This window comes from Vespula pensylvanica, chromosome 9, assembly GCF_014466175.1.
Source record: "Vespula pensylvanica isolate Volc-1 chromosome 9, ASM1446617v1, whole genome shotgun sequence".
Classification (NCBI taxonomy): Eukaryota; Metazoa; Arthropoda; class Insecta; order Hymenoptera; family Vespidae; genus Vespula; species Vespula pensylvanica.
The window spans coordinates 5,459,741-5,487,452 of NC_057693.1; the positions used below are offsets into that span (position 1 = coordinate 5,459,741).

Below are 27,712 nucleotides of genomic sequence, written 5' to 3' on the forward strand. Positions count from 1 at the left end.
TTTGCTATCAAAAGCATTAATAGAGATGACCTTTTATTTTATTTTTTTTAATTATTTTTCTTCTTCTTCTTTATAACATTCTGGATTTAGAGAAATATTCAAATCGATCTTTAAATAGATCAATTATATGGAAACGAAAGGATTACAGAAAGTATGCGTATATGTTCTTGTATCTGCGCGTATGTGTGTATGTGTATTCGTTCGCTTGTGTATGATTAAAACGTTTACACCGATCATTAGAAAACGTAGAAAAAAAAGAAAAAAAAAGGACGTGTAAAAAAATATGCAAGAGAAAGAAGGAGAGAAAAAGAGAAAGAGAGAGAGAAAGATATGGAGGTAGAGAGAAAGAGAGAGAGAGAGAAAGAGAGGGGAGAGAGAGAGAGAAAATAATTAAAAAAAAGACAAACAAAGAAGAAAATTGACATATATATGGCAAGTTAACATCACGATGTGGCAGATCCCTTACGATTGTATAAGGAGCTCTTACGAAAATTTGTTAAAACTTCTGACAAATCTCTTATAAAAATGATATGATATGCTCGTTGGAAAAATAAGTTGTTCATTATAGTTTCTATGAATATAGATATCCGTACACAAATGTCTCTCTTTTTTTCTCAGTTCTAGGTAAGTTCCGATCGCGGTCGTCGGTCGGTTTATAATTCTAAATACATAATAATAAATACATACATAAGATCCGTTCATTACTTCGCAGCGAGTATATTACTAATGCGCAGTCATCACGATTTATATTATTTTCTTCGAAAGTTAAAACATCCCCTGCGGATCATTGCACGTTTATTTAGAGAAGCATTTTCTGGCGAGCGATCCGTATGATTGCTAAAGCGCGTCACAACCATATAATATGTAGTATGTAGTGCACGTAACATATAAGATTATGACATGATGCACTTTAGTATATATACCATATAATTGCCAAGAGAAACACGCCTATTTATGTTAACACCTTAATCGCTATATGTCGTATTTAACAGTATCATCTAAAATACAACAATCACGGTAGAATATCTTCATTCGATACGCACAGGTGCGTCTGATAAAATCAGTTTGAGTCACTATTAAAATATAGAGTAGAATTCAACGTACTACCGTTTAAAAAGGCACATAAAAACTAGTTGCTCTGCTAAAAGAGAGAGAGAGAGAAAGAGAGAGAGAGAGAGAGAAAGACAAAGAGAGATATAGAGAGAGAATGAATGAGTGAGAGAAACAGAAAGAGAGAGAGAGAGATAGAGAGAGAGAGAAAGATATATAGAGATTGCACAACGATTCTTAAAAAAATAAAAAACCCCATTTCTTTCGAGAATTAATCGAGTGCGCTGCGCTGCGTTTAGAATAAAAACATCTCTGATCCGTCGCATCGAAATCTCACCGCAGAATAATGAATGGAGACATGTATGTATTTTATAATTACATGTGTCCTCTCGTGCACATACTACACATGTACTTAACTCGTATAGACCGTATACGCGGAGAAAATCGGGGGCGTATCGAGTCAATACGCATGCATATACATATGTATGTATACGGATATGATGTTAATACACAAGTGTACTTAACGGTGAAGCACTATCATAAGATGCGCGGCAATGTTCTTACTAATTGTAAGAGCTAAAAGTCGTAACTGTCGTATTATGTTGTTCGGTCGGTCGATCAGGAAGGAACATTGTGCAAATTATCCAAGATTTTTTCCTTTCTTTCTTTCTTTCCTTCTTTTTTTTCTCTTCTTTTCTTTCCTTATGTTTTTTTTTTTTTTTTTATTATTATTATCATTATTATTCCCTTTTGTTTCTTTTTCTTTACTTAAAAATAAAACGGAAAATCAGGCAAGCCGATAAGCTTGCCACGACGTGATCCGTGATCGACCGCGAGTCCTGACGATCTACGAATATCTTATGAAAAATTGCCCTTTTTACGATATACATATCTCTTTTCCAAGCATTTCGAAGAAACTTTTATATGTAGATATAGAGGATACGTTCGTGAGATCAAATATCAACGTGGATAGCTTATATAGAGTAAGATAGAAATAGAAATAGAGATAGAAATAGAGAAAGAAAAAAGAGAGAGAGAGAGAGAGAGAGAGAAAGAGAGAAAGAGTGAGAGACCAAAAGATCTAAGAGGAAGAAAATACGCATCTCATCAGTACCGTTTTCCAATAGAAGATAAAACTGCCTGTAGAGCGGATTATAATAATAGTGGATAGTAGTATATATAATATATATCTATATATATATAGTAGCGTTAGTAAAAAAAAAAAAAGAGAAGAAAGAAAAAGAATAAATCAATGATCGTAAAATAGTAATTATAGAATAGAATAAAAGGATAAGAGTTAGGAGTATAAAAAAAGTTTCCCTTGTCCTACGACTATTGTATAGGTCGAGAATATATATAAATTAATTTGCTGCGAGTTTTTACCGAGTGTTTACCGAGAATTTCTCAGCAAGTTTTTTAAGTATCTCTTGCATGCCCGTGTAAATTTTCTCTACCAACATCAGCGACGTATTATAGGTAGAAAGAGTTTAACTATTCGATAAAGCGTCCCGCACTCTTACAAATTCCGTTGATACGTAAGAAGAGTACTAACTGCCTGCCGTGTCATTGCCTTGCAATGGATCGATCATGCCAACTACGGGGACGGATACAATGTGACGCTTTTATCCAATCGCGAAGGTCGCGACTCTATGATCACCTATATTGTTGACAAACGTTGTAATTAGATATCGTTAAAGTAGGTAACGCAAAATTTTCTTATAACCGACAAAAAGAGAACAACAATGTTGTTGTTGTCTAATACTTTTTCGTCGTCGTGGTCGTCGTCGTCAACATTCAGGCAATATCATACGCATCGCGCATAGCGTCGTAGATGGTTCACAGGAATGGAGGGGTTCAGATATAGGATATTTCGCGTTCTTTCGGACAGTCGGTACTCGTCTGACGATACCATCTTGAAAAAGAAGGATGATGACGAATGTAAAGAGGTGGGATAGTAGTAATTTAAACGTCACGATGATCCCACTCCAAGTCGTGAGGCGAATTATGACGACGGTGTCGGCCGTTGTTTAGATCGCAATCGTTCTCGCAATCGGAGCTGTCGATGTCGTCGTCTCTGAAGGAACCGTCCTCAGAGTCGGAACTTCCGGAATCGTCAACGTCCTCGTCTCGATGGCTCTGATGAGATTCATGCTCGGTCAGCCTGTCCATCGGGTTGACCGTTATGGCGAGAGCCGAATCGTCCCAGGCCATTTCCGTTTCGGCTGCCAATTCGTCGCCGGCCGATCGTCGCCGCTTCGCGGCACCTCGAACTCTAGCCGCTCCGACGATGGCCATCAAGAGCAAGAAACCGATGCAGGCGGCCGCGACGATCGTAACGGCGTGACTACCCCCAGCACCTCCGATGGTTCTTCTACCTTCGCGAATCACACTGGTCGCGTAACCTTCCGGTATTTCGGCGTGATGAGGGGAAACTTGTATGTGACCGGGAACAGGCTCAACGATTCTGGCGATCGGAGGTTCGCCCGAGCTACTGTGCGGCAATACCGTCGTTTTTTCTTTCGGATGGATCACGGCTAACGTTTGAACGTATTCGTTACTGGCGAAACGACCGCTCAACTCGGAGCAAGTAAGCTTGAAGACGCGATCGAGATAATAAGCCGGCTTACGATTCGTGTACATTATCAGTCGAATGAGCTGTTGATAATTGTAAGGCGTGTCGGCACCCGAAAGTACAACGCCGTCGCGATCGACGCGAGCGCTGATAGAACGGAATCTACGAAGAGCGTCGCCAGGTAAACCTAAGCTCTCGTGATCGGGATTCAGACTGGGATAAACGCTGACGGCGCAAGCGTCCAATCTTGCCGCGGAACCAGCGGTAACGCGAGCATCCGGGAAAACGCGAACGCCCAGGCGGAAGTCGGCGTACTCCCTAGCTACGTAACCGGTACCGTTAACGCTTATTCCAGGTCGAGGTGGTGGCAGAACGGTCACGTATGATTGCACGGTAGGTACTGGCAGTTGAGAATTCTCGTTACCCTCGCATATCACCGCCGTGTCGAGACGGAAATTTCGCCGACCAGGAGTTGGGAAACGCCGTGTGTTAGAATATCCTATACGACGGAGAAGAGTCTCGACGTTCGTACGATTATCGCCGTCTATGCGTACCTCCGTTAAATCGGAATTGGTGAGCAACTGTGTACCTGGCTGAAGCAAGTCCATGGACGGTACGTGTAAGCCCTCCTGGCAACGTCTCAAACAGGATAATACGTCGGGTTTTTCGTTACGACCTACGAGAACCGAGAGTCCAGCGAGATAGCCACGGAAGTGATGTTTCGTTCTATTATCCGAACCCTGCCAACAAGCTCCGACGACAAGCATCGTATTTACGCCCTTCGCAGGATGCAAAGGCCAATCGTCGATAACCTCGGGATTCTTTTCGTCCGTACGCCATTCCTCGCCATCGACAAAAAGACTTACGCGTGGGAAGTCGACTTGTATGGCATAATGATGCCACTTATCGTCGCATACTTGACCGAGCTTCCAACGCCACTCAGCCGGACGGAAGATGTTTGGATCGCCTTCGGAGAAGTCTCGTCGGAGTAACAAGATCAGCCTGCAATTTCTTATGAACAAAGCGTAATGATGCCTGTTCATCTCTGCAACGAGAACAAAAGCGTGTTATTATCCTTGACTGAGAAATACATCAACTTAAAAAAAAAAAAAAGAAAAAGAGAAGAGAGATAGAAATTAAAAAAAGAAAAAAAAAAGAGGAAAGCCTCGGAGACTCACTATGATCGTCTGCGGCGCAAAGAATATGTTCCTTAACGTGGGGATCTTGCCTCAATCTTGGACGATGTTTCACCCAAGCACTGATGGTGAACTTTTGTGCCAGAGAATGTTCGAGTACGTTATTGGGTACGATCGCAGCGGAATCGACGCCATCGAACTCGAAAATTTCGTCGGCTTCCCGACCTTCGTCGCGTGACAAAGAGGCGGTCCATGATGTGGTCGGTCCTGGTGTCGGTAAAAGATCGACGCTCTCGTGCGAGGCACCGCAAAGTTTTCGTTGGCTTCGTACAGTGTAAGTATCACGATCGCAACCCTTTCCTATGTGATCGGTTACGAGATTCAAAGTAGCTCGGACGTTACGTAATATGCATGGTGCGTCACAAAGGTCCAGTTTTGCCGATGGTAAAAGCGGTTGAGATCCTGAACCAGCAGCATAGTCCACTCTCTCTGGAATACCTCTCCAGCCTGGTGTACACACTCGATTCACCTTGATAGTCACCATGGCTGGTGCTGATTGTTTCATTCCACAATCATAGGCAACCACGCTCAGAATGTAATTGTGGGAACGCTCGTAATCCAATGGCTCTGTGTTACGTATAGCACCTTCATTGTCAATAATGAACGGCTGGTCCGCTGTTAGGATCTCGTATTTGCATATGTCCCCGAATTTCGGAGTGCAATCTCTGTCGGAGGCTTCGACGCGTACTACCTCTTCGTAAAGCCGTCCTTCATCAACGGTGCTAACGTAAGCTGGTTGGAGAAACTGTGGTGCGTATTCGTTAACATCGACCACTGTGATATGAACCGTTGCACTGAAATAACATCGACGTGATTCTTTTTATCTTGATGAAGCAAAAAAAGAAAAGAAAAATAAACGGAAAGAGAGAAAGAGAAAAAGAGAATTTCAAAAGAAAAATATCTATACGATACTAATAAGAAATTTCTCAAAAAGAATCATTTCATTCCCATTTAACGGTATTAGCGCAAAGCCACCTGACTTTGGCATTTTGCCGCGAGAGAGACTCGATCTATCGACCCAAATATTTAACTTCATTTCTTAAGCAAACGTTCAAGGGTTAAAACGATGCATATACATTCGCTCCATCGAAATATTTCCTTCGTTTCTATCTAAACGTTCTCTAAAGTACTATATTTAAGTATATATATTTAAGTATATGCAAAACATACTTCTCAGACTGTCCTCCGGAACAACCAACAGCTGCGATATCGAATTTGTAATTACGTCGTTTTTCACAATTCAAAACTCGAAGAGCCCTCAGCTCGGCCATTCCCTTTTCTTTTAAAACGATTTCGAAAGGTGCCTCGCCATGATGTTTATTCGCAATACGAAAAGAGCACACTTTAGCTCCTAAAGCTCTTATCTGTGGAGTCACCTCAACGAGAGTTTCATTCTCCTTGACCAGGCCGTGATAACCGCTCTCGAGACTTTCAAGATCCAATCGCGGAACTAGGAACATACGCATAAGAAAAAAAAAAAAACAAAAAACGCATATATATTAGGACATTTTTTAACTTCGTTATAAATTCATATATATGTACATACATACGTACATACATACATACATACATATATATATATATGTGTGTATATAATTATCTTCATTGTTTTAAAATGTGTATTTTTAATCTCAATGCCTCTTTTAATACCAGAGGTTATTACAAAATAATCCAATCCAATCAAAAAATATATCAAAATTAATTACAAAATACTCGTTATCCATATTCAGATATGACAAACAGAATAAATAGAAAGTTAATCGAGAAAGAATTTTTCGGTCTCATTTAAAGATATCGTTATCGCAATGCAACATTTCTGCAAATATAAATCGATAAGGAATAGTTGGTTATCAGTAAATTATTTTAGATAATAACAGAGATAGAATTATTTATTATCGAGAAATCGCGCCGCGTCCCGGGAGATCTTTTGAAATTGTCTAATTTTACTTCGACTATTTTTCCTTCTATTCTTTTTCCAACCCCCCCTTGCCTGTCCTCCCCCACCCCTCTCGAACAAAATTAAGCTCGGCCTGATTCACGCGCTTAGATATATATTTTGTTTCCATGATTCGTCCCGGAAATCCTTGGTCAAATCGTCTCGTCATCGTTGAAATTGGTCAAATAGAGATTGGAGTAATATATTCGTTCTTGCTTTTCTTCGCCCCTTTTCATGGTCTATCGACCGCCCCAGCGCGCGGTGCATTGCTTATATCGGAGCACCTATCGAGGAGACCGGTCAATGAATTCGCCATAACAGTTTCGGGCGATGCAGGTGCTATAGAGAGTGAGAGAGAGAGAGAGAGAGAGAGAGAAAGAGAGACAGAAAGAAAAAAGAGAAAGACCGATCGACAGACAGACAGACAGACATACAGACATACATACATACATACATACAGACATACATACAGACATACATACGGATAGACGGACAGACAGATAGACAGACAAACGGACGGACAGACAGACAGACAGACAGCAGATAGATAGATAGATAGACGGACAAACAGATAGACAAGGCAAAAAGAGAAAGAAAAAGACAGAGAGAGAAAGGAAAAGAGACAGAAAGAAAGATGGATGGATGAAAGGAGATAACGAGGGGAGGGACTAAATGAAAAGGATCGCACCTGCAAAGGTATCGCCTATTATAATTGTACGTTCTTTTGTATAAAATCTCATAGGATATATTTAATAAAAAAATAAAAAAGTAAAAAAAGCATTGAGGCCAATCGTAAACGTATTGAAAGTAACTCTCTAAGCCATTATGAAAGAACGATTAAATGTAGGACACACGGTATAGAGAGAGAGAGAAATGAAATCACCTCCATGATCGTTGAAGGAAGTCGGTGTTGACTCGATGCTAGCGTGGGAGACACTTAGGGTCAGCCCAAAAAACACAACACTCGCCGCAAAAATCATCGTTTATTCCAGAATATTCCTCCGAAATATTATACTATCTCGATCCTCCGACCGATATATTTCGCTTTATCACTCGCGCAATATCGTATTTTTTTATAAGGACATTACCAGCTATCGCGCGACTTGCTCGCGACACCAAGCACAATCGCGAAGTCAATATTTGAGAGGAATATCGATTTGTCAGAGAGTGTGACTCTAATTTGTGCCGCTACGCGACCGATGGCGACACAGGCGATTCGTCTTCCCCGTCAGGAAATAAAAAACTATTAGATGTATAAATAGATGTGTTATAAAATGTACTGCACAAATGTGTGTCCAATTATTGTAAGAAATACTCACGATCATTTATTATTTTTTCTTGGCTTCTTTTCCCCTTTTTTTTTATCTTTTTCTTTTCTTTTCTTTTTTTTTTTTTTGTACGTCAGAGATAATAGAAAAAAGTCATTCGTTATTATAATCGTACGTTTCATAAATAATTTTTCGAATGATTGATCAGGGTAAAAAAAAGAAAAGAAAAAACTGGTTTTATTATTGTTATTATTATTATTATTTTTTTTTTTTAATGGCAAATCATATCCTATAAAAAATAAAAACCATAGAGATACACGGAACTTTTTCATGAGTATAAGATCGTTGGATTCATGTTATATCGGCTTATTAAAAGTCGTGGCCTCTTTTATGTAAACCTATCTTAAGGTATGTTTTGAAGCATAGTTAGACAAAAACATATTACTTGAAAACGGTTGTATAGCGACTGTTTTAAGATGGCGGACTCGAACGAGAAGTTATTAGTCGAATTACTTAAAAAACCTGGAAATAATGTGTGCGCGGATTGTGGAGCTAAGAGTGAGTGTGTTTCATAATAAATAATCGTAAATATTTCGTCTTCTGACACGCGACGAGATTTAGTTAAAAGTAATACGTATATATGTATTTTGTTAAAAGAAAATGTGGTTACGTTTCGGAACATAGTTATTCTGTATGATTATACATCGTGTTTAATGACATAACAAAGAGAATTATTTTATTTTTAAATGAAACATTTACTCGACGTTCTTTTTGTACTAATAGTAAAGTATAAGTCCTTGTATCAATATCTTTAGTACATCGCAATAATGATTACAAACGTGTGTGCGTATGTGTATTTTTGTAGACAGTTTTAATAACAATGTTATATAAAAAAAAAAAAATAATAATAATAATAATTATAAAGAAAGAAAGAAAAAAGGACTTTTATGTGTATATATTTCAGACCCAGAATGGGCTTCTTACAATATAGGAATATTTGTCTGCACAAGGTGTGCCGGAGTACATAGGTCTATGGGTGCACATATTTCCAAAGTGAAACATCTCAAACTAGATAGATGGGAAGACTCTCAAGTAAATAGGATACGTGAAGTAGGTAATATAACTGCAAGACTACATTATGAAGAACGTGTACCACCTTGTTATCGTAAACCAAATCCAGATGCTCCTCAGTAAGTTTATTTATATATAAATGTATTTATCTAATAATTATTTGTAGGTTTTACTGTTTAATATAATTTAATATTTTAAAGATGAATTAATAAGAAAAATTAACAAATAATATAGGTAATACTATATAATTTCTTTCTTATCATGTTGGAAGTGGTTAAATACCACGGAACAGGAAGTTTTGTATAATTTATGATTAAATATTTTTCGATTTAGCACATTTAGTTTAATCCATAAATTTACTTAATGCAAAAATATATAAATATAAAAAAATGTCTTTAATTGATCCACAGAGTTTTGGTAGAACAATGGATACGAGCTAAATATGAGAGAGAAGAATTTTGTCATCCAGAAAGACAGAATTATGTATCAGGGTTTATGGAAGGATTTTTAATGAAGCGTGGAAAAGAAGATTCACGATATCATCCTCGTAAATTTGTTCTTTGTGAAGCTGAGGATACTTTGAAGTATCATGTTAAAGAAAATAAGGTATATTTAAGTATAATTAAAATAATCTGAAATCTTTACATTTTCAAACACGTATTTTTTTCAATAATATTTTTCTTTTCTTTATACAATAAAGGAACCAAAAGCTATACTTAGGATATCAGAATTAAATGTAGCCTTTGCTCCATCTAAAACTGGTAACCAAAATAGTCTTCAAATATCTTTTATGAAAGATGGCACTACGAGACATATCTATGTGTATCATGAAGATCCAGAAGTAATTACAAATTGGTATTTAGCTATAAGATGTGCAAAATTACATCGTTTGCAAGTTGCATATCCTGGTGCAACTGAGGCTGAATTATTATCACAACTTACAAGAGATTTTCCACGAGAAGGATTCCTGTGGAAAACAGGTCCTAGACACAGTGATGCTTATAAAAAGAGATGGTTTACATTAGATGGAAGGAAACTTATGTATCATGATGATCCTATGGTTTGTACGCATACTTACATGTGTGTGTGCATATGTGCATATATAGAAATTATTCCTTTAATATTTTTTTCTATTGATATAAAGGATGCACATCCAAAAGGTGAAATTTTCTTGGGTCACAGTTCAGAAGGTTTTGCAGTTAAAACAGGAGTTCCACCAGGTGCTAGAAATCAAGGTTTCTCTTTTACTCTTGAAACACCTGATAGAAGTTATCTCTTGTCTGCTCAAAATGATGATGATAGAACACAGTGGATGAATGTAATACAGAAGGTAATAGATAAACCACTTACTCCACAAGATGCAACTGGTGAGTTTTTATCTAAAACGATTTTTGCATTATTTTTCTTTTTGCATTATTCTTGATTATATAATACTATTTATATAATATTTTATTGCAGTAGCAGCACGTCTTGTAAGAAAACGCACAGCAAGTGGAACAATGAATATATTTTCTTCTGCAAGGTAGGGCTGGATCCCTCTTAGGCATTTTTCTTAATATTATCATATATTGATTAGACAAACCAATTGAATGATTAAAATAATAAAAGTAAGTTTAGGAAATCTGTTTCTCGATATGCCTAGCAAATCAATAACATTTTGTAGATACATATTGTCGTTGAATCACATATATTTATATATCATTGCACGCTACGTTGCTTACATCATATACATAAGACTGGTCAATGGAATTTAATGCAAATATAGTATAGGAATAATTTTTTCTTTAAAACGAATTTTTAACTGACAATATTTGTGATGTGCTGTCAAAAGGAACAGGCAGTATTATACATATATAGTTAAAAGCTTTTACTTGGCAATAGTATCTTTGTGATATTCCATTATATTTATCAGAAAAAACGTATAAATGATTAGTATACATTATTTATATTTTGGTATAAATGCTTTAGATGAATAAATTACTCTACATAACTTTTGTTTCTTCTGAATATAATTTAAAAAAAAAAAGAAGGAAAGAAAATATCTTCAAAATTGAATTCTACAATTCTTTTTTTTTTTTTTGCAATTAAATTTATATACTTATTCAAGGTAGATTTTAATTCTATATACGTACTATTAGTCTTTACTCTTTTATATATATACATATGATTTGTCAAGATTTGTAAATAGAACTTTAAAAAAAAGTAAGATCATTATTTTTATTTTACATGACAAATGTCTGCACATACATACAGGGTTGTTAATTTAATATTGTAGTATCTCAGATAACAAGTTTATTTACTCGTTTTATCAAATTCGAATAGATCATTGTTAATTTCATCAAAAGTGTGATATTGAAAGATTCTATATGACAGTAGATACCTTTTAGCTTCATTCATTTTATTAATGGTGCTATCAAGGTGGCTATATCTACTGTTTTACAGAAATTATATCTTACATGCAGAGTGTTATAATGTTATACTATGAGTCATTGTGAATTTGATGATATTTGTTTAATAAAGTATTATTTTTCATGAGGTATCAGCATTTAAGCCAAAATATATAAAACTATAAATTACATAAAACTTTTTATATATTATTAATTATTATATCACAATATCTCCATTTGTCAAATTATTTTTTTTTATGTGTAATTTTCTCTGATACTTGAATCCTGATATCATATAAAATTATAATTTAATAATCAGTCAAAATAATTATAAATTTTCAGTGTAAATTTATTATCATAAAATAATAAAAAAAGATTATATTTAAAATAGTCATATCTGACTTATTGTAAAGTTTGTTGTAATGATGATAATAATGACAATGATATAATATTTGTAACAATAATACTATTACTACTACTACTACTACTACTACTATTACTATCACACTACTACTACTAAATATAATAATAATAATAATCATAATAATAATAATAATAATAATAGTAATAATAAAAAATAATAATGTATAAAGGCTGCCAATATACACATTTACTTTGTAGTGTTAAACAATAAAGTATAGCAGCATGTCATACTATTTGTAGATATATGAAAAATAATTTGCTTATGCTCTATAACTGAAGGAAATAAATAATAATGAGACAACAAAGATAAAAATATTGTAATATTTTTAATAATAGCAATAACTTCACAGAGAGAGAGAAAGGAAGTAATGTATTTTTATGTTAATTTTTATCATTAAATTTAACTAAAGGCACGTTTTTTATATAGCAAAGAATATTCACCCAACATAATGCTGCAATACTAACATATGTGATACGTAGAGTAGGAGGAATTAATACAAAATTGAAAAATTGTACAGGTATCCAAAATAGGCATGATGTCTGAAAGTAAAAAAAAATGAAACCACTCTGGTAATAAAAAGTGGATTAAGTAGAAATTGTTAAAATGCTTCTTGTATGTACTTTATATTTGAATATCCTACCTGAAAAGTTTTAAGAAACTTTGTTTTACATTCTTCAAAAATATCAGTTTTACTTTCCATCAAACTCATACCTATAATAAATAATAGAAGTTAATCAATTATAGTAGAAAATATAACATATTGTAATGTGAAATAAACATACTAACTGATAAAGAATAGACAGATCAGTGGTGGTGTTAATATAAATTGATCAAGAAATAACTTAGTTAGAACCAATTTTATAGATTTGCCTTTGTAAAATGTATCTAACCACTTGTACCTGATAATATAAAGAAGGCTTTAATTTTGGAAACTTTTAATTATATATTATAACTTCTAAGTTAAATTCATCTGAATAACATTTTAATTCATACAAAATTCATATTTGTCAAAACTTTAATCCTCAAAATGGGTCTGTAATTATTTTATTTAAATATTGATTTAGATTAATTAATAATAAAATAATAAACAAAATTAAAATTAATTATAAAATATACCATCCATGCAACAATGGTCCTGCTAAAAAAAAACCATAAATAGCATATCTTTTAAGACGTGGCCAATTATATTGTTGTATGGACATAGAAGATTCATGATCTAATAAACCTAAAAAATTATTGCACTTTTGTAACCACAAAAGTATTGGTCTATCGATATTCTGTAGTTCTACTCCATATGTGGATATCGGTTGAATAATCTAAAATATATACAAATAAAAGATACTTTGATAATTCATTTTTTTTTTATTGATAAAACTGTATTACCTGGAATTTTTTATTATAACTTTGTTGTGCAAATTCAGCGCATGTATAAAAAAAGCCATATGTTATAGAATTCAAGAGTAATGGTCTTTTTCGTGCAAAGTTACTTAATCTGAATAACATATTGAATATTGGCTTATTGTTATCCACGAGAAATATTTAAAATTATAATTATTCTCATATTGTCCTTTTCCAAGTACATTGCATAATATTTTTAGTAAAATTATGTTTATACTATTAAATGCAAAATATATAAATTGTTAACGTATATTAATAGATTATCTATTCTATATAAAAATAGGTACTTGTACTTACCTCTATCATAAGTGAGATACTTTGCCATGAATTTAAAACTGAGAAAATATCGTAAGAATTAAATTAATTGAAGTGACAAATGAATCTATTGCTCTTTGTTAATAATCCTTATTACATCCAACAATTGTCATTTTATTAAAAATTTCATCGATCCGACTATAAGAATATAGTTTTCATTTCAAGAAAAAATAATAAAAGATATCTCTTTGCTCCGAGTGTACACATATCCTGCAACATTAGAACTGGCAATAACAGTAAATCTCCGTATGTCCCTCGATATCACTTAAGTTTAATCTATCGTATCATCAAACCACTTAAATGATGAACGCCGTCGATTACATTATTCCGCGCACAATTTGAATAAAGTGAAATAATCAAATAAGTATAATTGAAAGTAATATATGATATATTATTTCAATCAAAAAATGCTTTAATAAATATAATATTGCATTTATTTTACGTTCAATTATTATAAAACACAATGTGCAACGCAAAGATATATAACCGTAATTACAATTTATATCATTTTATATTGTAACATTCATCCATGACAGAATTCATTGTTTCTAAATACAGCCAATCTTTCCATTCTTGATTTATATTATTTTCCATAGTAATTTCTTGAAATATCTCACTTCTTTCGACCTATTTATTGTATATCACATATCGTAAATATTTAGTTAAATATTTTATTCAATAAATATTTCATATTTTTATTGAAATATGAATTACCTCGTGAAAGTTCAACTTTCGAAACATATTTATACTCTTTTCATTAACAATCATTATTTTAACTCGATATCTTTTTACATTTAAGACATCTATACCTACGAATGTAATAATTTTGTTTAAAGACGTAATATATATGGAGTAAAATAGGCTATATACAATATATATAAATACATATTGCATATACACCTAAGGGCTAACCCTTCATTTAGATGATAGATATTTCTTCTGCAAAAGTATCATGTAAATGAAAATCGCGTAAATCGAGTTTAATATTTACATAGAAAATGAGATAATAAATACCACGATAATCAAATAATTTAAATATTTTTCTTTTGTTTAATAAATTAAATGACTTATTTGATTATTATTATTAATAAAATACTTTATATATATAGAAACAAACCGTAACGAAGCATAAGTAATATAGCTTCCCATCCTCTTCTTTTATGTCTATATTCTTTTTCTGCTATCATGATTTCAGCTTCCGCCGTATATTTACATTCCATATCATTAAAGAACAAATTAGTATCACCTATCATAGCAGCTATATAAATTGTGATAATAAAAAAAAATTTATTTCGTTGATAAGGCTAATTATATCGTTAATGTGAAACTTTTTAATATATTAGAAGTTTTGAGATTTCGAACATACCGATTTCATCCCCTGTCGATTCGAAGATCGATTTGTCTAAAATGATGAAGGTACACTCTGAAAATATATTAAAAAATATTTCTATATTAAATAAATAAAAAATTGTTTCTGTACATATTTCATAACATTATAATAATTTTTCATTTGAATTTCTCGCATTAATGGCGGGGAATATATTTATATATCATATAAATATTTGGATTATTATCTATGAAAATACGTAATATATTATTATGTTGGAGAAAAAGAAATCATTTAAAGTAAACTTTCATATTAAATAACAACGAATATTCTCTATATATTTCGTTCTATCATTGAAATAATGTTCAATTTACTCTTCTCATCTAGTAGCCAATCTTTTTGCATTTCATATTCCTCCGCCAAAGTTAATGGTTCCGAGGCTGTAAGATATTGCAACTCTGGTGATTTCATCCATTCGTGATATCTAGAAACATATTAAAATTTTGAATATTGTTAAATATACAAAATAATATGTGATTCAGTTTTTGTAAAATATAAAGATTTGTTTTGTGCATTAAAAATGGTGGATTTAAAAGAGTTGAAATATTAGATGAGATTCAAATGTTTAAAAGAATCTAATACCTCGTAACATGTTTTTCTTTATACGGAACTAGAATCACATTTTGACCGATAATACGAGTGGATTTGTTCTTTTTCATTATGTTTACAAGTTTATAGGGAAGTCATAAATTTATTCGAAAACAGCGATGGAGAAGAGGTTATCTTGTCAACGTTCATCGATGCTCTGCCATATTGAATTTGTCGGGGGTATGATGTTCCAAGGGGTCGAAATATTTCAGTAATATTTTATTGTGGCGTTCATTGTATACCTATTACGGCATATTTAAAACAATTTATAATATTCAAAATTCACATCAGGAAAAATGGCTTATAATTTCCCTGGAGTGCCAACAGCGGCTATGTCGCCAATGGGTAAAGCACTTCATCATAATAATTACACACTTACATTCTTAATTAATTACACGTAAAAATATTTTTAATCATAAATATGAGTTTTTCTTCTAAAAACAAGGTATGGGTCCAATGGGACCACTAGGACCAATCACAGCACCTCAAAGTTTTATGGAACTTACTGGTCAAGGATTTCCTCCTTTGCCACCACCTATACCTCTTCCTGGAATGAATGATTCGCCTTTAGAATTCAGTACAAATAAAAATCAGCCTCCCGTTGTACGCGAAAGTTCAGAAGATACCAATGACAGAAGAAGTGACAAGAACGATAACAGACGTGAACGAGATAGTCGTGATGGTAGGGAAAATAGAGACAACAGTAGAAGGTGTTTATTGTTTTTTCTACGATATATGAAATAAGTTAGTTTGAAAAGGTAAATATTTAGATTTCATTATATTTTCATTTAGATCAAGAGGTGATCGTAATGAGCGAAGAGAAAGAGATCGAGATAGAAGAGAAGAACGAAATGAAAGAGATCGAAGAGAGGATAGAAGAGTAGAAGACAGAAGCAATAATATAAGTTCTACGAGTAATAACAATAGTCATAACAATTCAAATAATTCTGATATACAATCTAATACAGCAAGCAGCACACCTAGTTTAGGACCACAAATGGAACCAACAACAGGAGTTTGGGGAATGGGTGTTGGATATCCTATGATGGGAATGGGACCAATGGGACCAATGGGTCCTATGATGAGTGAAATGACATTAGGTGCACATATGGGTCATGCTCATGGTTATGGACCCATGAGTATGGGAATAATGCCACATGACAGTGGTATGATAGGTGCTCCAATATTAGGACCTGAACAAATCATGACAGATACAGCAGCTCAAATAATGACTGGTGCATTGCCACCACCATCTGCTCCTCCACAAGGTACCAAAGATATTATACATTGCAAAAGTTGTACATTGCTTCCACCAAATCCAAATGCACCACCACCAACTACAAGAGAAAGACCTCCAGGATGTAGAACAATTTTTGTTGGAGGTACATATCTTATATTTTATAATTTTTTTGTAATACATTACTAGATGTATTCTTAAAGTTTGGTACATGCATAGGTTTGCCAGAAAACATGACAGAAACAATTATTCAAGAAATATTTGAACGATGTGGAGAAATAACTACTCTACGTTTATCCAAGAAGAATTTCTGTCATATACGCTTTGTTTTGGAAGCCAGTGTCGATGCTGCTATTTATCTTTCTGGTTATAGAGTAAGAATAGGTTCTAATGGAGATTCTGCAAATACTGGAAGACTTCATGTCGATTTTGCACAAGTATGTTAATAATGTTTTTATTTTATATTTTTTTTTATTTCATATTTATATGTTGTACATGTGAAATATATAGGCAAGGGATGATCAATACGAATGGGAGTGTAGACAACGACAATTACAACGAGAACAACGTCATCGAGAAAGAGTGGAAAAGGAACGTCAGCGTCCACCGTCAAGTCCACCACCTGTTGTCCATTATACAGATCATGAAGCATCAAATATATGTGAGAAAATCAAGCAGGATGATACTTTTATGAAAGCTGTACAAGTAAATTTTTATATTACTATTTTGTCTGATTTAGTTGAAGATTAACAAAAAATAAATATATATAAATATTTACGATTTTATATTTTATACAATTTACCTATAGGTCGTCGTAACATGGCTCGAGCGTGGAGATTGTACAAAACGCAATGCTAATACTTTTTACTCTATGATACAATCAACAAATTCTCACGTCCGTCGATTGCTCACGGAAAAGGCTGTGTATGAAGAAGAACTACAAAAAGCAAGAGAGGTCATGAAAGGCAGAATGCAAGGATTGCTCATACAATGTACGTGTATACTTTCTTCTTATTTTGTCATGTGGGTCTCTACTATTGTACATTTTACTTTGTATGCAAAAGTATACTGCATACATGTGTCGCTTTATCTGGTAAGTTTATTGTTGTGATAAATTTAAACGAGTTCCTACCCTCATCCAATTTGGATTTTATCAACAAGTTCCAAATCATTATCACAATGATTTGGTCGAAATATAATGAAAGCATATATTTTCTTCTTTTCTTCATCATTAAAGCAAATATTACACATTATGATGTGGTAAATAGCAAATTTGTTTAGTATGTTACCCAGGTACGCACAAAGGTATGTTACATATATTTCAAGTTAATTATAAATATATATATATACATATATATGTGTATGTATGTATGTATATTTATATATATATATATCTTATAAAAAAATCTTTAAAATATATCAAATATTTCAAGGTAATATTATCAAAATTAGAAGCGACGCAAATAACTAATCAGTTTTATTCTATGATAATCTTGTTAAAACATATTCAAAGTTTCATTACATCATTAAGTAACATTCATTTCTACTATGGTCAATGCACATTCAGGGACGACTTGATAGGGAGGACAAAGAAAATAGGAGTGCATAAGGTGGGTGACGAATGCTGTCTTTCGATTCAGACTCTGATAATTATAACCAATGTGCACAGTTCATCATAATGTTCATCTAATAGAAGTATAGTGTACTGAAAAGTTGCATGCTTGCCAATGCTAAGAATTAAGGGTGATGGGCTATATTTTCATTGTAAGGACAATTTTAAGTTGTAATTTCTTGTAATGTTCTTTATCAAATTCAAAAACACAGCATTTTATATCAAACTAAATAATAAATAAATAAATATATATATACGTATTATGGATACTCCAAAAGAATATTTTTTCACATAAAGCAAATACATTTTAAAATTGTCTTGAACATTGGAAACCTCCACAGATTGTAAGTCATTAGGCATAAATCGTATGACAAATAATGCATATTTTTTTTTATAGAAAATAAGCATTATTTGTCTTGTCAACTTTAAAATAGATATTGGCAGCAGAGGTACAAGGTGGAAGAAATTAGGAAATAATATTATTAAATATAAATGTGTTTATTAAGATTGTTCGTTTATATTTATAAACTATACTGACTGAAGCTTAGCATGATATATATGAATTTAAAAGGACTATCATCAAGAATACCTATAAATACATGTAAATTGTGCTGAATTAGAGGTACAGTTAAATATCTAAGAATTCTAGAGTGGTACTTTTATCAGATTTGGTCACAAACCTGCAGAATTTAAGCAAGTATATGTAAAGTGAGAGAGGGAGAGAGAGAAAGAGAGGGAGAGAGTGGGAGGGAGTGTGTGAGAGAGAGAGAGAGCAAGCATATATATAGTCCAAAAACAAATGTAGAGTTTGAAAAAGTGTACAACAGAAGATTTGTTGTGTTTTTGTATGCAACATGCGACATCCATGTCATCAACAGTCAGTCAGATCGAACGTGTCTTTACTGCGGCTAGCCACAAGAAGGTGTGGGATCATTTCACTAAGGCTCAACGGAAGAACATCGAAATGTGGAAGAAACAATCTTCGGTATGTATGTGCATTCCCACACCAGCAGAGTGTCGAATATTTTTCTTTTATGAACAATTGACAGCAACTTTGATTAAGAATTTATGTTATATATTGCTTATTTGTGCAATTGCATGATACCTATTATAAGCCAAGCACGCTCATTTTGCAAAACAATTTTTCGAATAAGCAGGTAAGTATGAAAAAAGGAAAATGCTTCATAAAATGGTCAGACACATGCTTTCTGCACGCAACAATTTTAAACTTTTGTTGGAAAAAAAACGCTAATGAAAAAGGTAATGCATAATTTGAGCTACGTAAGTAGGGCAAATACCCATTGGAATAACAGGTAACAAAGATCTAATGGTCTTAGTAACAAGAAATAGATCATGAAATGATTAGCATGGATTCATAAAGAATTCATGTAATTAAAAATGAGTTTTCTCTCTAATACATCATTTTTTATATATATTTTATTTCTGTACTTCAAACATACCAATCTTTTAAAGTGTAAAATAAACTCATTTAATATTTTCTATCAATCGAATTTACCATCATGCAAGCTTTGAATTACAGAAAATGTAGCTTTATATTTTTATATGTTCCAAGCATTGTATGTCAATTATAACAATGCATATTAGAAAAAAGTCATTATTTTGTAAAATGACAACTTGTGCTGATCCAAAAAAACAGCATATTATGCATGATTCTGTGTACATATTAATTTATTTTAACTTCTACCAATTTAATGATTTTGACATAATAGGAAATTAAAGCAGTTCAATTAGAAGAAACTCTTATGGAAGGGGAAGGTGAAATGGATGTCTCAGATTGTGAAGAAGAATCGCAAAGAAAAAAAGCGCGGATTCAAGCTGATGATAATGAAAAAATGCAATCTCTAAAAGAAGAAAATGATAGTTTAAGATGTCAACTAGAAGCATATAAAAATGAGGTATAAAAATAATAAAAATTTACATATACTTATAATTAGATAATTATATACCATCTTTACTAATTTTCATATAAAAAATTCGACTTTTTCAGGTTGACTTATTAAAATCAGAAATAAAGTCAGATATTGATGCAAAAGATAAACAAATGAAAATGTTGCAACAAACATTAAAAGGTATGCAAGAACAACTATTACAATCTCGAAAGCAACAAGCACAAGACGATCAAAAAATAAAAGATTTAATTGTAAAACTTAATGCCACTAAAAGAGAAGAAACTCGAGAAAATGATATAATAACTCTTGATAAAGATGATATTAATGAAGAACGTCGTACACCTAAACAATTAATTTTGGCATCTAATCTTGTACAAGTTACACAAAAAGATGCCAAACTTATAGGTAAAGAGTTATTCTCTTTTTTTATTTATATTATACGAGTTATTGTAATTAATCAAACTTTATGCTCTTGTAGGTTTGATTGCCACATTTTTACATATACACCCATTTGGTGCAAGCGTGGATTACTTATGGTCGTATTTACAAAAACTAGAACCAGGAATCAAACCAAACGAAGTAGAAGTTTTAATGCAAAGATTCCCACAAGTTTTCAAACAAGAATTATTTGGCATTGGAGCAAATATGGAAAGGCGATGGCAATTTTCAGGTTTTAGTCTTTCTCGAAGTCATTAGATATTAAAAATTGTTTTGCTTTTTGAATCATTATTATGATATTATCATCTAACTCCACATAATATGCAATTATAATTATTGTATATAAATTTTAATTTTTTTCTCAATTTCACAGTCTTTCACAACTGTTTGACAACTGAAATTTATAGTTAATGTCTATGTGATGTTTGAGAAATGCAACATATTATTATAGTACACATAATAAAAACGTAGTACTTCTTTAAACAGTAGAAAAAAAAAATTACATTCATTATTGTGATTTGATACTATATTAAAGTTTCATGGATTTATGATACTATAATATTTGTATAACATGTAATTTGTTTCCCTATTTTTTTGTTTCAAATTTTAATTATACATTGTTAATTGTCCCCAGTATCCAAAGATAATTTTACAATTATCAAAATAACGTTGCTCTAACATAGTACGTTTATAATAAGGAATGCGTGTATGTGTCACGTGTGTGTATGTAGTTGTATATATTTATATGAATTCTTATATTCCCATGAATGTAAGTAAATAATTTGTATTACAAAATATAACAAATGTTATGAGATTATTCAAGTATAAAATAGATTTTTTATATCAAATATGGTTATTTATATTTGGATAAGAATCTAAATAAAAAAAAAATATTCTTTATCATGATTCTTAAGGCTATTTGTTACTGGTGGGTTTTATAACGATTTACGCCAATAATAAGAACAGGCGTAATTCATGATCCATTTTAAAAATGAGTTTAATTTGAGTTAAAAATAAAGCTTTTTACAAAATTCGAAAAAGTTGTCTAACCTTCATCTTTAAAATGAAGGCTTGTTCATCAAAATCGTTCAAGAATTATATTTGGCGTAACATTGTTTCGACATTTTTTGTAAAAAAAAGTTTTGTATAGTGACGCCTCTTGAACTTCGCGACAAAAGAAAAGCTTTTACTCCCACTGCTGAATTTTGTATAAACGCTAGAGTGATGTGTGTTTTGTTTTTGTAAAGTAGATAATTGCTTCCTTGTTTGTGTGCGTAACTATGTAATCCAAATTAAATTTTTTGATCCATTTAAAAGAAAATTTCGTCGTGGAGAAACCATGATAATTTATTTAGGCATTTTAACGAGCTTTCGATTGATGATTTTTCAATAAAAATAAGCAAATGTGTTCAATCATTCATTCTATTTCACGGTTCGTGGATCTTAGCAATAATATATAATTTTGAAATAATTTTATAATTATTTAAACAATGTGTAATACGGAATGTATATACGGAGTAAAATAAACTAATATTTGAGCAATAATGTATACTCGTTTAAATACTACAAGCTCGTAAACAAAACAGTTAACCTCTCCCAATTGTACTACTAGTTTTGTTGATATTACATTTAATGTCAACAAAAACTAACGTTCGGCCGACTCTGATATTTATCGATTGTTTAGTTTTCTTTCGGACCCCGACAAGGAAGCATCGTAGCTGTCTCTTTCCGGACGTTGGTAATTAAATAATTAATATTTTTGGTAATTTTATAATTATTTAAACGATGTGTAATATATACGGAGTAAAATAAATGAATTTTTTACTTATTGTACTATTGTATAATTTAATTATATTATGTATTTATGCTCGTCATCATGTCCATACATATCTTATTCATTTTGATTTTTCTTATTAATCATTAGTTAACAAAAATTTAGTAATTAATTTTTATATGTAGATATATTATTTTATATACAGCTATCTTGATTATGTATAAAAATTTCTCTCACATTACTTGATTGTAGATTACGTTCGAGAGTAATATAATCTACATCGTTACACCGTTAGTTTATATACCGATATAATAGGTGCGTATAGTATCGACAATGTTTTTCTATTGCTCCTGTAGTTCATATTTCGTCCATATCTGTCGCTGAAGTCGCATATATTACGAGCGAAAAGTGGGGAACAGCCTTAAGGTCACGTCATGAAGAAATTGAGAGAGTCATGATGATATCAAATGAATTGTACGTTAACATCGAGTAGAATCGTTAAAATTTTTGTAGAATATCTCGAAAATCATGTATAAACTTGTGACTGTGTTATTTTAATATATTTTACCATGTGTTTTATAATCTTCCCAATAATAATATGACAATCTGTGATGTCTGATTACGAAATGATTAAGTTCGTTGCTTTTATGGAATTATATTGTTGTAATCATGTGTGATAATGTAAATAGTAATCCATTTGCTGGATTGTTCTCTACTATAAACGATGCTGTATCGTATTCAACACGAGCTATTAATGCTGAAAACAATGATAAATATACGAGTCAATCTACCGAAGAAGATAACGACAAAGATAAAAAATTATTTACTACCCAAGTATCTGAATGTTGTCAAATACAACCAGAAATAATTAATAAACTTATGGCAGATGTATTTGGTTTGATGTTAAAATCGAAAGAAGAAGCACAGGTAGAAAAAGAATTGGTATTTATTGATACTGATTCTGTAGAAAATGCTATTTTTGAAAGGTTATTGATACCTAATCCAAAGACTAAACTAATCATAAACAAAAACTCGAATGGAACTTATATTGATGGTCATATAGTTGACACACAAGTTATACCTTATCTTTATGAAAGTTTTTGTCGTTTGAGAAAATATCGAGCAAATCAAGGATTTTCCAATGATATTAATAATTTACAACATATCATTTTAAGAAATGTTGCTACAGCTTTACAAGAACCAGGTTTATTTGAGGGTCAAGAGGTAAATAAATATATTGTTTCCTTTTCTAACTTATTGAATTAGTAATTCTATTAGAATTAAATATGGAATATATTATTTATATATCATAACTTTTATCATTTAGATTCATTATCAATTTATTGCTTTGTTCATGGAAGATATTTCAATAACACCTGAACTTTCTGTATTTACTAATGGTATAGTAACAGAAATATGTTCTGGGAATGAAGATACATGGGAGGACATTATTAATATATCTTTTAGTCCCATTCTTGCTATTATTCACAAAGAAGCGGCTCAAAGCAATCTCCTAATATTTCGTCAATATTGGTTTAGTCTTCTTTATCTTTTTTCTTCAATCGAACCTTTAGCAAAATTACTTATACAATACAGTAAACCAAAGTCTAATCAAGGTCGAGAATATTCAAATACATTGTTAGGTGCATTGTTTCGTTTAAGTTGTTTGCCAGAAACAATTGATGCACAATTTGATTTTTTTGATAAACCATTTGAAAAGGTAAATTGATTCAATGATTATCGTATAGCTTGATTTAGTGATTATCATATTTTTCTTATTTTTAAATTTATTTGTTGTTAGCCTACCGATACAATCAAGGCTAATATATGGACAGCACTAGACGCACTAAGTGAATCTTTACAACGTATTTTCCATTCCTTATTGAAATGTTCTGCAGAAGTCCGTCATATGACATTACAATGGATAGGAAATTGCCTTCACGCAAATGCAAATAGAGGAAAACTTTGGAATTCTCATAATGATATTAACTTCGGTGCATCATTATGCGTATCAGATGGATTTATGCTGAATTTGGGGGGTATGTTATTGCATCTCTGTCAACCATTTTGTGTTAAATTAAAAGACACAAAAGTTCCTAAAATTGATCCAACATATTGTGCAGTGGAGGTTTGTATACTAAATACAATTTTGTAAACATTAATTTTACAGAGTTTAAAAAATAAATACAAATTTTAGGCTGCTGATGAAGATGAAAGTCGTATTCGCGGTTTACATATGAAAGGAATGACTCAAGAAACTTGTTTAATACCAACACCAGAAGATCATGTAAAACCAATAGCAAAATCTTTCAGTTTTGTAACAGAGTGTTTCTTTTTAACACATCGTGCGCTAGATCTTGGATATAGAGTTGTTTTAGATAAACTAATGAGGTATGTAGTAGTAGTAGTATTTTTATTTTCAGGAAACAGCATGTTAATATCTTTCGTTATTAAAATTGTAGATCAGAACAAGACTTGGCTAGTATTCAACGAGTTTTTAACGATTCGCGTAACGGTGGTAGTTCAGAAGTTATTGAAATTATTACTCAACGATTGGAAATGGAAATGACGAAGTAAATATTTATAATAAGAAACCATTTTGTTAATATAACAAAGTTCGCATCATATTTGAAATTTATATTATAGGTACTTGTCTTTAAAAGCTAGTTTATTAGCTCCTGAAATGTTGAATCTTTTAGCCAAATTTCATGCAACAACAGCACAGTGGTTAATACAAGTAAATTTAAATGAGATAAATGAAGAAGATGATAATGATGATTATGCACCAAAGAAATATAGACCCCTTACATTCCCTTTGTCAGAAGTAGTTCCAATTACTTTAAGGTACAATGCATATATATATAATTTGTTACAATTTTTATAAATTTCCTGATATAATCTGGTAATTTATAATTATTATATATTATAACATAGGTGCATTCCTGAATTTGTAGTGGAAAATACAATTGGATTTTTATGTTTTTTACGAAGATTCAATCCTTATACTTTCGAAGAACAAGGAGAAAGTTTATTGAATCCAATATTGACAGAAGTAAGTTATTAATAATTATTTACTGTAATTTTGTAGGTATAAATAAAAAAAATGATTTATTGTCATAGATAATAGTGTTAATGGATCAACATCGTCTTTATAATCCTCATTTACGTGCACGATTAGCTGAAGGATTAGGTTCACTTTTACCTACTACAGAGGAAGGTATTAATCCAGGATTAGGTCCTCTAAGAACATTCCACAGGCAACAATTATTTAAAACACATCCATATGCTGATCAAGTTAGTAGTTATTCTACTTTAGGTATAAATTAATAAATTTGATTACATATTAATAGTATTCCCTTATTGTTTATACAGATAGTTGCTCATTTACTTCAAGTATTTGTTAGTATTGAAATGACTGGGCAAAGTGTACAATTTGAACAGAAGTTCAATTATCGTCGACCTATGTATATCGTTATGCAATATTTGTGGAAACTACCTGAACACCGTAATAACTTCATGTGAGTTAAATTAATAATGAAATGTGACATACATGTGTATACTTGAAACTTAATATTATTAATTACAAAAATATTTTTTTTTCTTCATAACTATAGTACTTTAGCTCAAGATGCCGAAGCCAATATGGAAGCTGTACATCCACCCTTGTTTTTATGTTTTATCAATCTTTTGATGAATGATGCTGTTTTTTTGTTAGACGAAGCTCTTTCTAATATGGCACAATTAAGGCAAATGATTCAAGCAAGGTAGTCTAATGTAAAATATTTACAATGAAAATTTAAGTATATTTTATATAAATATTAAAAATTATAATAGAAATAATATTATTAACATAATTTGTAAGGGAAAACGGAGAATGGGATAAATTACCTCAACACGAACGTGTTCAACAAGCAAATTACCTTCAACACGTAGGAACGATTGCTCAATTTGATAATATCTTAGGTAGAAAAACTATACAGACGATAAAAATGTTGACGTCTGAAATAAAATCGATTTTTTGTCATCCAACGATGGTAGATCGAATAGCGTCAATGCTTAATTATTTACTGTTGCAATTAGTTGGACCCAATAAAAAAAATCTTAAGGTATTTAATTTTAAGATTTTAGAATTTATGTATAACATAGATTTATGACTATAATATTATATTGTATTAAATTTATTTGTGCCAAAGGTCAATGATCAAAAAGAATATGCATTCGATCCAGCGAATTTGGTGTTAGATATATGTGAAATCTATGTTAATTTAAGTGAAAACAAGTCATTTACATTGGCTGTATCTCAAGATGGTCGTTCTTATAGTCCTGATCTTTTCAAATTAGCAGATAATGTACTTGGTAAAATTTTTTTCTTTTATAACATTTATTCTTAAATTGATTTGTCCATTGATCATCTATAACATAATATTTCATTGTAGTTCGCATAGGAGGTTTAGATATACTAGGAGATTTAAATCAATTTGCCAAAAATGTAGAAAAAGCTGCAAATCAAAAGAAAGAAGAAGATGAAATTCTAACGGAAGCTCCAGAAGAATTTCTTGATCCTATTATGTCAACCCTTATGGTCGATCCTGTTATCTTACCTTCATCAAAAATAACTATTGATCGACAAACTATTGCTAGGTTGATTTTAAATCATTGACATTTATACGTTTTACTATAGCATGTGAATACAATAATTTCATGTTTTTATTCTAGGCACTTATTGAGTGATCAGACTGATCCTTTTAATCGCTCTCCTCTTACTATGGATATGGTAAAATCGAATACAGAACTAAGAAATAAAATACAAGAATGGATAACGAAAAAAAAAGAAGAAATATCATTTAAAATTTAATGATGTTATTTTCTTAGAATAAAAATGTACAAATATATTACTTTTCTCTGTGTGTAATATTTGAGATAAAGTCAATGTATAGCTTTATATATAAGTAATAGAAATATATATAAACATATAAATTTATCAATACTATTTTACAGACTATTTTGGCTCTTAATTGTGTGTATACACACACACACACACACACACATCAGAGGAGGGAAGAGGTATTTTATTACATAAGTAAATGTATAACACTTTATAAAATAAATTTTTTGAACATCATCACGAATTTAAAAATAATATAGTATT

At 31.7% G+C, this 27,712-nt stretch overlaps 6 protein-coding genes across 10 annotated transcripts; 3 read left to right on the top strand and 3 right to left on the bottom strand.

The window, feature by feature from the left end:
• Nucleotides 1-1,787: 1,787 nt before the first annotated feature.
• On the bottom strand, nucleotides 1,788-7,911 carry LOC122631820 (calsyntenin-1). Its single transcript, XM_043817957.1, has 4 exons — nucleotides 7,638-7,911; nucleotides 5,989-6,268; nucleotides 4,801-5,612; nucleotides 1,788-4,667 (listed from the first exon to the last, which is right to left on the bottom strand). Exons 1-4 carry the CDS (start codon nucleotides 7,732-7,734, stop codon nucleotides 3,013-3,015), a joined length of 2,844 nt encoding a protein of 947 aa, XP_043673892.1. The 5' UTR covers nucleotides 7,735-7,911; the 3' UTR covers nucleotides 1,788-3,012.
• Nucleotides 7,912-8,434: 523 nt separating this feature from the next.
• LOC122631826 (arf-GAP with dual PH domain-containing protein 1-like) lies at nucleotides 8,435-11,106 on the top strand. 3 transcript variants are annotated; one of them, XM_043817968.1, is made up of 6 exons: nucleotides 8,435-8,580; nucleotides 8,987-9,212; nucleotides 9,504-9,699; nucleotides 9,794-10,153; nucleotides 10,238-10,460; nucleotides 10,552-11,106. In XM_043817968.1, exons 1-6 carry the CDS (start codon nucleotides 8,499-8,501, stop codon nucleotides 10,617-10,619), a joined length of 1,155 nt encoding a protein of 384 aa, XP_043673903.1. In that variant the 5' UTR covers nucleotides 8,435-8,498; the 3' UTR covers nucleotides 10,620-11,106. The 3 variants fall into 3 exon arrangements, with proteins under 3 accessions (XP_043673903.1, XP_043673904.1, XP_043673905.1); XM_043817969.1 differs by having other exon boundaries at nucleotides 8,477-8,584; XM_043817970.1 differs by lacking the exon at nucleotides 8,435-8,580 and adding an exon at nucleotides 8,611-8,865.
• Nucleotides 11,107-12,210: 1,104 nt separating this feature from the next.
• Nucleotides 12,211-13,892, bottom strand: LOC122631828 (PXMP2/4 family protein 4). The gene is made up of 6 exons (XM_043817974.1): nucleotides 13,600-13,892; nucleotides 13,288-13,518; nucleotides 13,021-13,220; nucleotides 12,691-12,803; nucleotides 12,545-12,615; nucleotides 12,211-12,443 (listed from the first exon to the last, which is right to left on the bottom strand). The coding sequence occupies exons 2-6, from the start codon at nucleotides 13,405-13,407 to the stop codon at nucleotides 12,285-12,287; spliced, it is 663 nt and encodes a 220-aa protein (XP_043673909.1). The 5' UTR covers nucleotides 13,408-13,518; nucleotides 13,600-13,892; the 3' UTR covers nucleotides 12,211-12,284.
• A 141-nt stretch (nucleotides 13,893-14,033) lies between these two features.
• Nucleotides 14,034-15,725, bottom strand: LOC122631829 (N-acetyltransferase 9-like protein). Its single transcript, XM_043817975.1, has 6 exons — nucleotides 15,587-15,725; nucleotides 15,319-15,428; nucleotides 14,984-15,040; nucleotides 14,735-14,875; nucleotides 14,332-14,426; nucleotides 14,034-14,244 (listed from the first exon to the last, which is right to left on the bottom strand). The coding sequence occupies exons 1-6, from the start codon at nucleotides 15,661-15,663 to the stop codon at nucleotides 14,122-14,124; spliced, it is 603 nt and encodes a 200-aa protein (XP_043673910.1). The 5' UTR covers nucleotides 15,664-15,725; the 3' UTR covers nucleotides 14,034-14,121.
• On the top strand, nucleotides 15,638-22,334 carry LOC122631821 (ecto-NOX disulfide-thiol exchanger 2). 2 transcript variants are annotated; one of them, XM_043817958.1, is made up of 11 exons: nucleotides 15,638-15,772; nucleotides 15,884-15,937; nucleotides 16,038-16,302; nucleotides 16,385-16,974; nucleotides 17,049-17,266; nucleotides 17,340-17,534; nucleotides 17,638-17,821; nucleotides 19,320-19,426; nucleotides 20,172-20,357; nucleotides 20,450-20,756; nucleotides 20,830-22,334. In XM_043817958.1, exons 1-11 carry the CDS (start codon nucleotides 15,712-15,714, stop codon nucleotides 21,045-21,047), a joined length of 2,385 nt encoding a protein of 794 aa, XP_043673893.1. In that variant the 5' UTR covers nucleotides 15,638-15,711; the 3' UTR covers nucleotides 21,048-22,334. The 2 variants fall into 2 exon arrangements, with proteins under 2 accessions (XP_043673893.1, XP_043673894.1); XM_043817959.1 differs by having other exon boundaries at nucleotides 15,664-15,803.
• Nucleotides 22,335-22,509: 175 nt separating this feature from the next.
• LOC122631819 (ubiquitin conjugation factor E4 A) lies at nucleotides 22,510-27,685 on the top strand. Of its 2 annotated transcripts, none has more exons than XM_043817955.1 (15): nucleotides 22,510-22,527; nucleotides 22,920-23,787; nucleotides 23,891-24,283; nucleotides 24,365-24,691; nucleotides 24,761-24,954; nucleotides 25,026-25,136; nucleotides 25,210-25,407; nucleotides 25,498-25,615; nucleotides 25,684-25,857; nucleotides 25,936-26,081; nucleotides 26,178-26,327; nucleotides 26,426-26,669; nucleotides 26,757-26,919; nucleotides 27,000-27,204; nucleotides 27,280-27,544. In XM_043817955.1, exons 2-15 carry the CDS (start codon nucleotides 23,233-23,235, stop codon nucleotides 27,416-27,418), a joined length of 3,117 nt encoding a protein of 1,038 aa, XP_043673890.1. In that variant the 5' UTR covers nucleotides 22,510-22,527; nucleotides 22,920-23,232; the 3' UTR covers nucleotides 27,419-27,544. The 2 variants fall into 2 exon arrangements, with proteins under 2 accessions (XP_043673890.1, XP_043673891.1); XM_043817956.1 differs by lacking the exon at nucleotides 22,510-22,527 and adding an exon at nucleotides 27,562-27,685 and having other exon boundaries at nucleotides 23,012-23,787; nucleotides 27,280-27,444.
• The last annotated feature ends 27 nt before the right edge of the window (nucleotides 27,686-27,712 follow it).

Excerpts from the sequence above, each read along its gene's own strand:
- LOC122631820 (XM_043817957.1), bottom strand. The coding sequence starts at position 7,734 with ATGATTTTTGCGGCGAGTGTTGTGTTTTTTGGGCTGACCCTAAGTGTC. Across the intron at positions 5,613-5,988 it reads TCCGGAGGACAGTCTGAGAA|TGCAACGGTTCATATCACAG; the intron begins GTATGTTTTGCA and ends ATGTTATTTCAG. Across the intron at positions 4,668-4,800 it reads TTGCGCCGCAGACGATCATA|AGATGAACAGGCATCATTAC; the intron begins GTGAGTCTCCGA and ends TTCTCGTTGCAG.
- LOC122631826 (XM_043817968.1), top strand. The coding sequence starts at position 8,499 with ATGGCGGACTCGAACGAGAAGTTATTAGTCGAATTACTTAAAAAACCT. Across the intron at positions 9,213-9,503 it reads CCAAATCCAGATGCTCCTCA|AGTTTTGGTAGAACAATGGA; the intron begins GTAAGTTTATTT and ends ATTGATCCACAG. Across the intron at positions 10,461-10,551 it reads TACTCCACAAGATGCAACTG|TAGCAGCACGTCTTGTAAGA; the intron begins GTGAGTTTTTAT and ends ATTTTATTGCAG.
- LOC122631828 (XM_043817974.1), bottom strand. The coding sequence starts at position 13,407 with ATGTTATTCAGATTAAGTAACTTTGCACGAAAAAGACCATTACTCTTG. Across the intron at positions 12,804-13,020 it reads GGACCATTGTTGCATGGATG|GTACAAGTGGTTAGATACAT; the intron begins GTATATTTTATA and ends TTATATTATCAG. Across the intron at positions 12,616-12,690 it reads GATCTGTCTATTCTTTATCA|GTATGAGTTTGATGGAAAGT; the intron begins GTTAGTATGTTT and ends TATTTATTATAG.
- LOC122631829 (XM_043817975.1), bottom strand. The coding sequence starts at position 15,663 with ATGAAAAAGAACAAATCCACTCGTATTATCGGTCAAAATGTGATTCTA. Across the intron at positions 15,429-15,586 it reads AAAGAAAAACATGTTACGAG|ATATCACGAATGGATGAAAT; the intron begins GTATTAGATTCT and ends ATATGTTTCTAG. Across the intron at positions 14,876-14,983 it reads ATCGACAGGGGATGAAATCG|CTGCTATGATAGGTGATACT; the intron begins GTATGTTCGAAA and ends CAATTTATATAG.
- LOC122631821 (XM_043817958.1), top strand. The coding sequence starts at position 15,712 with ATGGAGAAGAGGTTATCTTGTCAACGTTCATCGATGCTCTGCCATATT. Across the intron at positions 15,773-15,883 it reads CCATATTGAATTTGTCGGGG|GAAAAATGGCTTATAATTTC; the intron begins GTATGATGTTCC and ends AATTCACATCAG. Across the intron at positions 15,938-16,037 it reads AGCGGCTATGTCGCCAATGG|GTATGGGTCCAATGGGACCA; the intron begins GTAAAGCACTTC and ends TCTAAAAACAAG.
- LOC122631819 (XM_043817955.1), top strand. The coding sequence starts at position 23,233 with ATGTGTGATAATGTAAATAGTAATCCATTTGCTGGATTGTTCTCTACT. Across the intron at positions 25,616-25,683 it reads TGAATCCAATATTGACAGAA|ATAATAGTGTTAATGGATCA; the intron begins GTAAGTTATTAA and ends TTATTGTCATAG. Across the intron at positions 25,858-25,935 it reads CACATCCATATGCTGATCAA|ATAGTTGCTCATTTACTTCA; the intron begins GTTAGTAGTTAT and ends TTGTTTATACAG.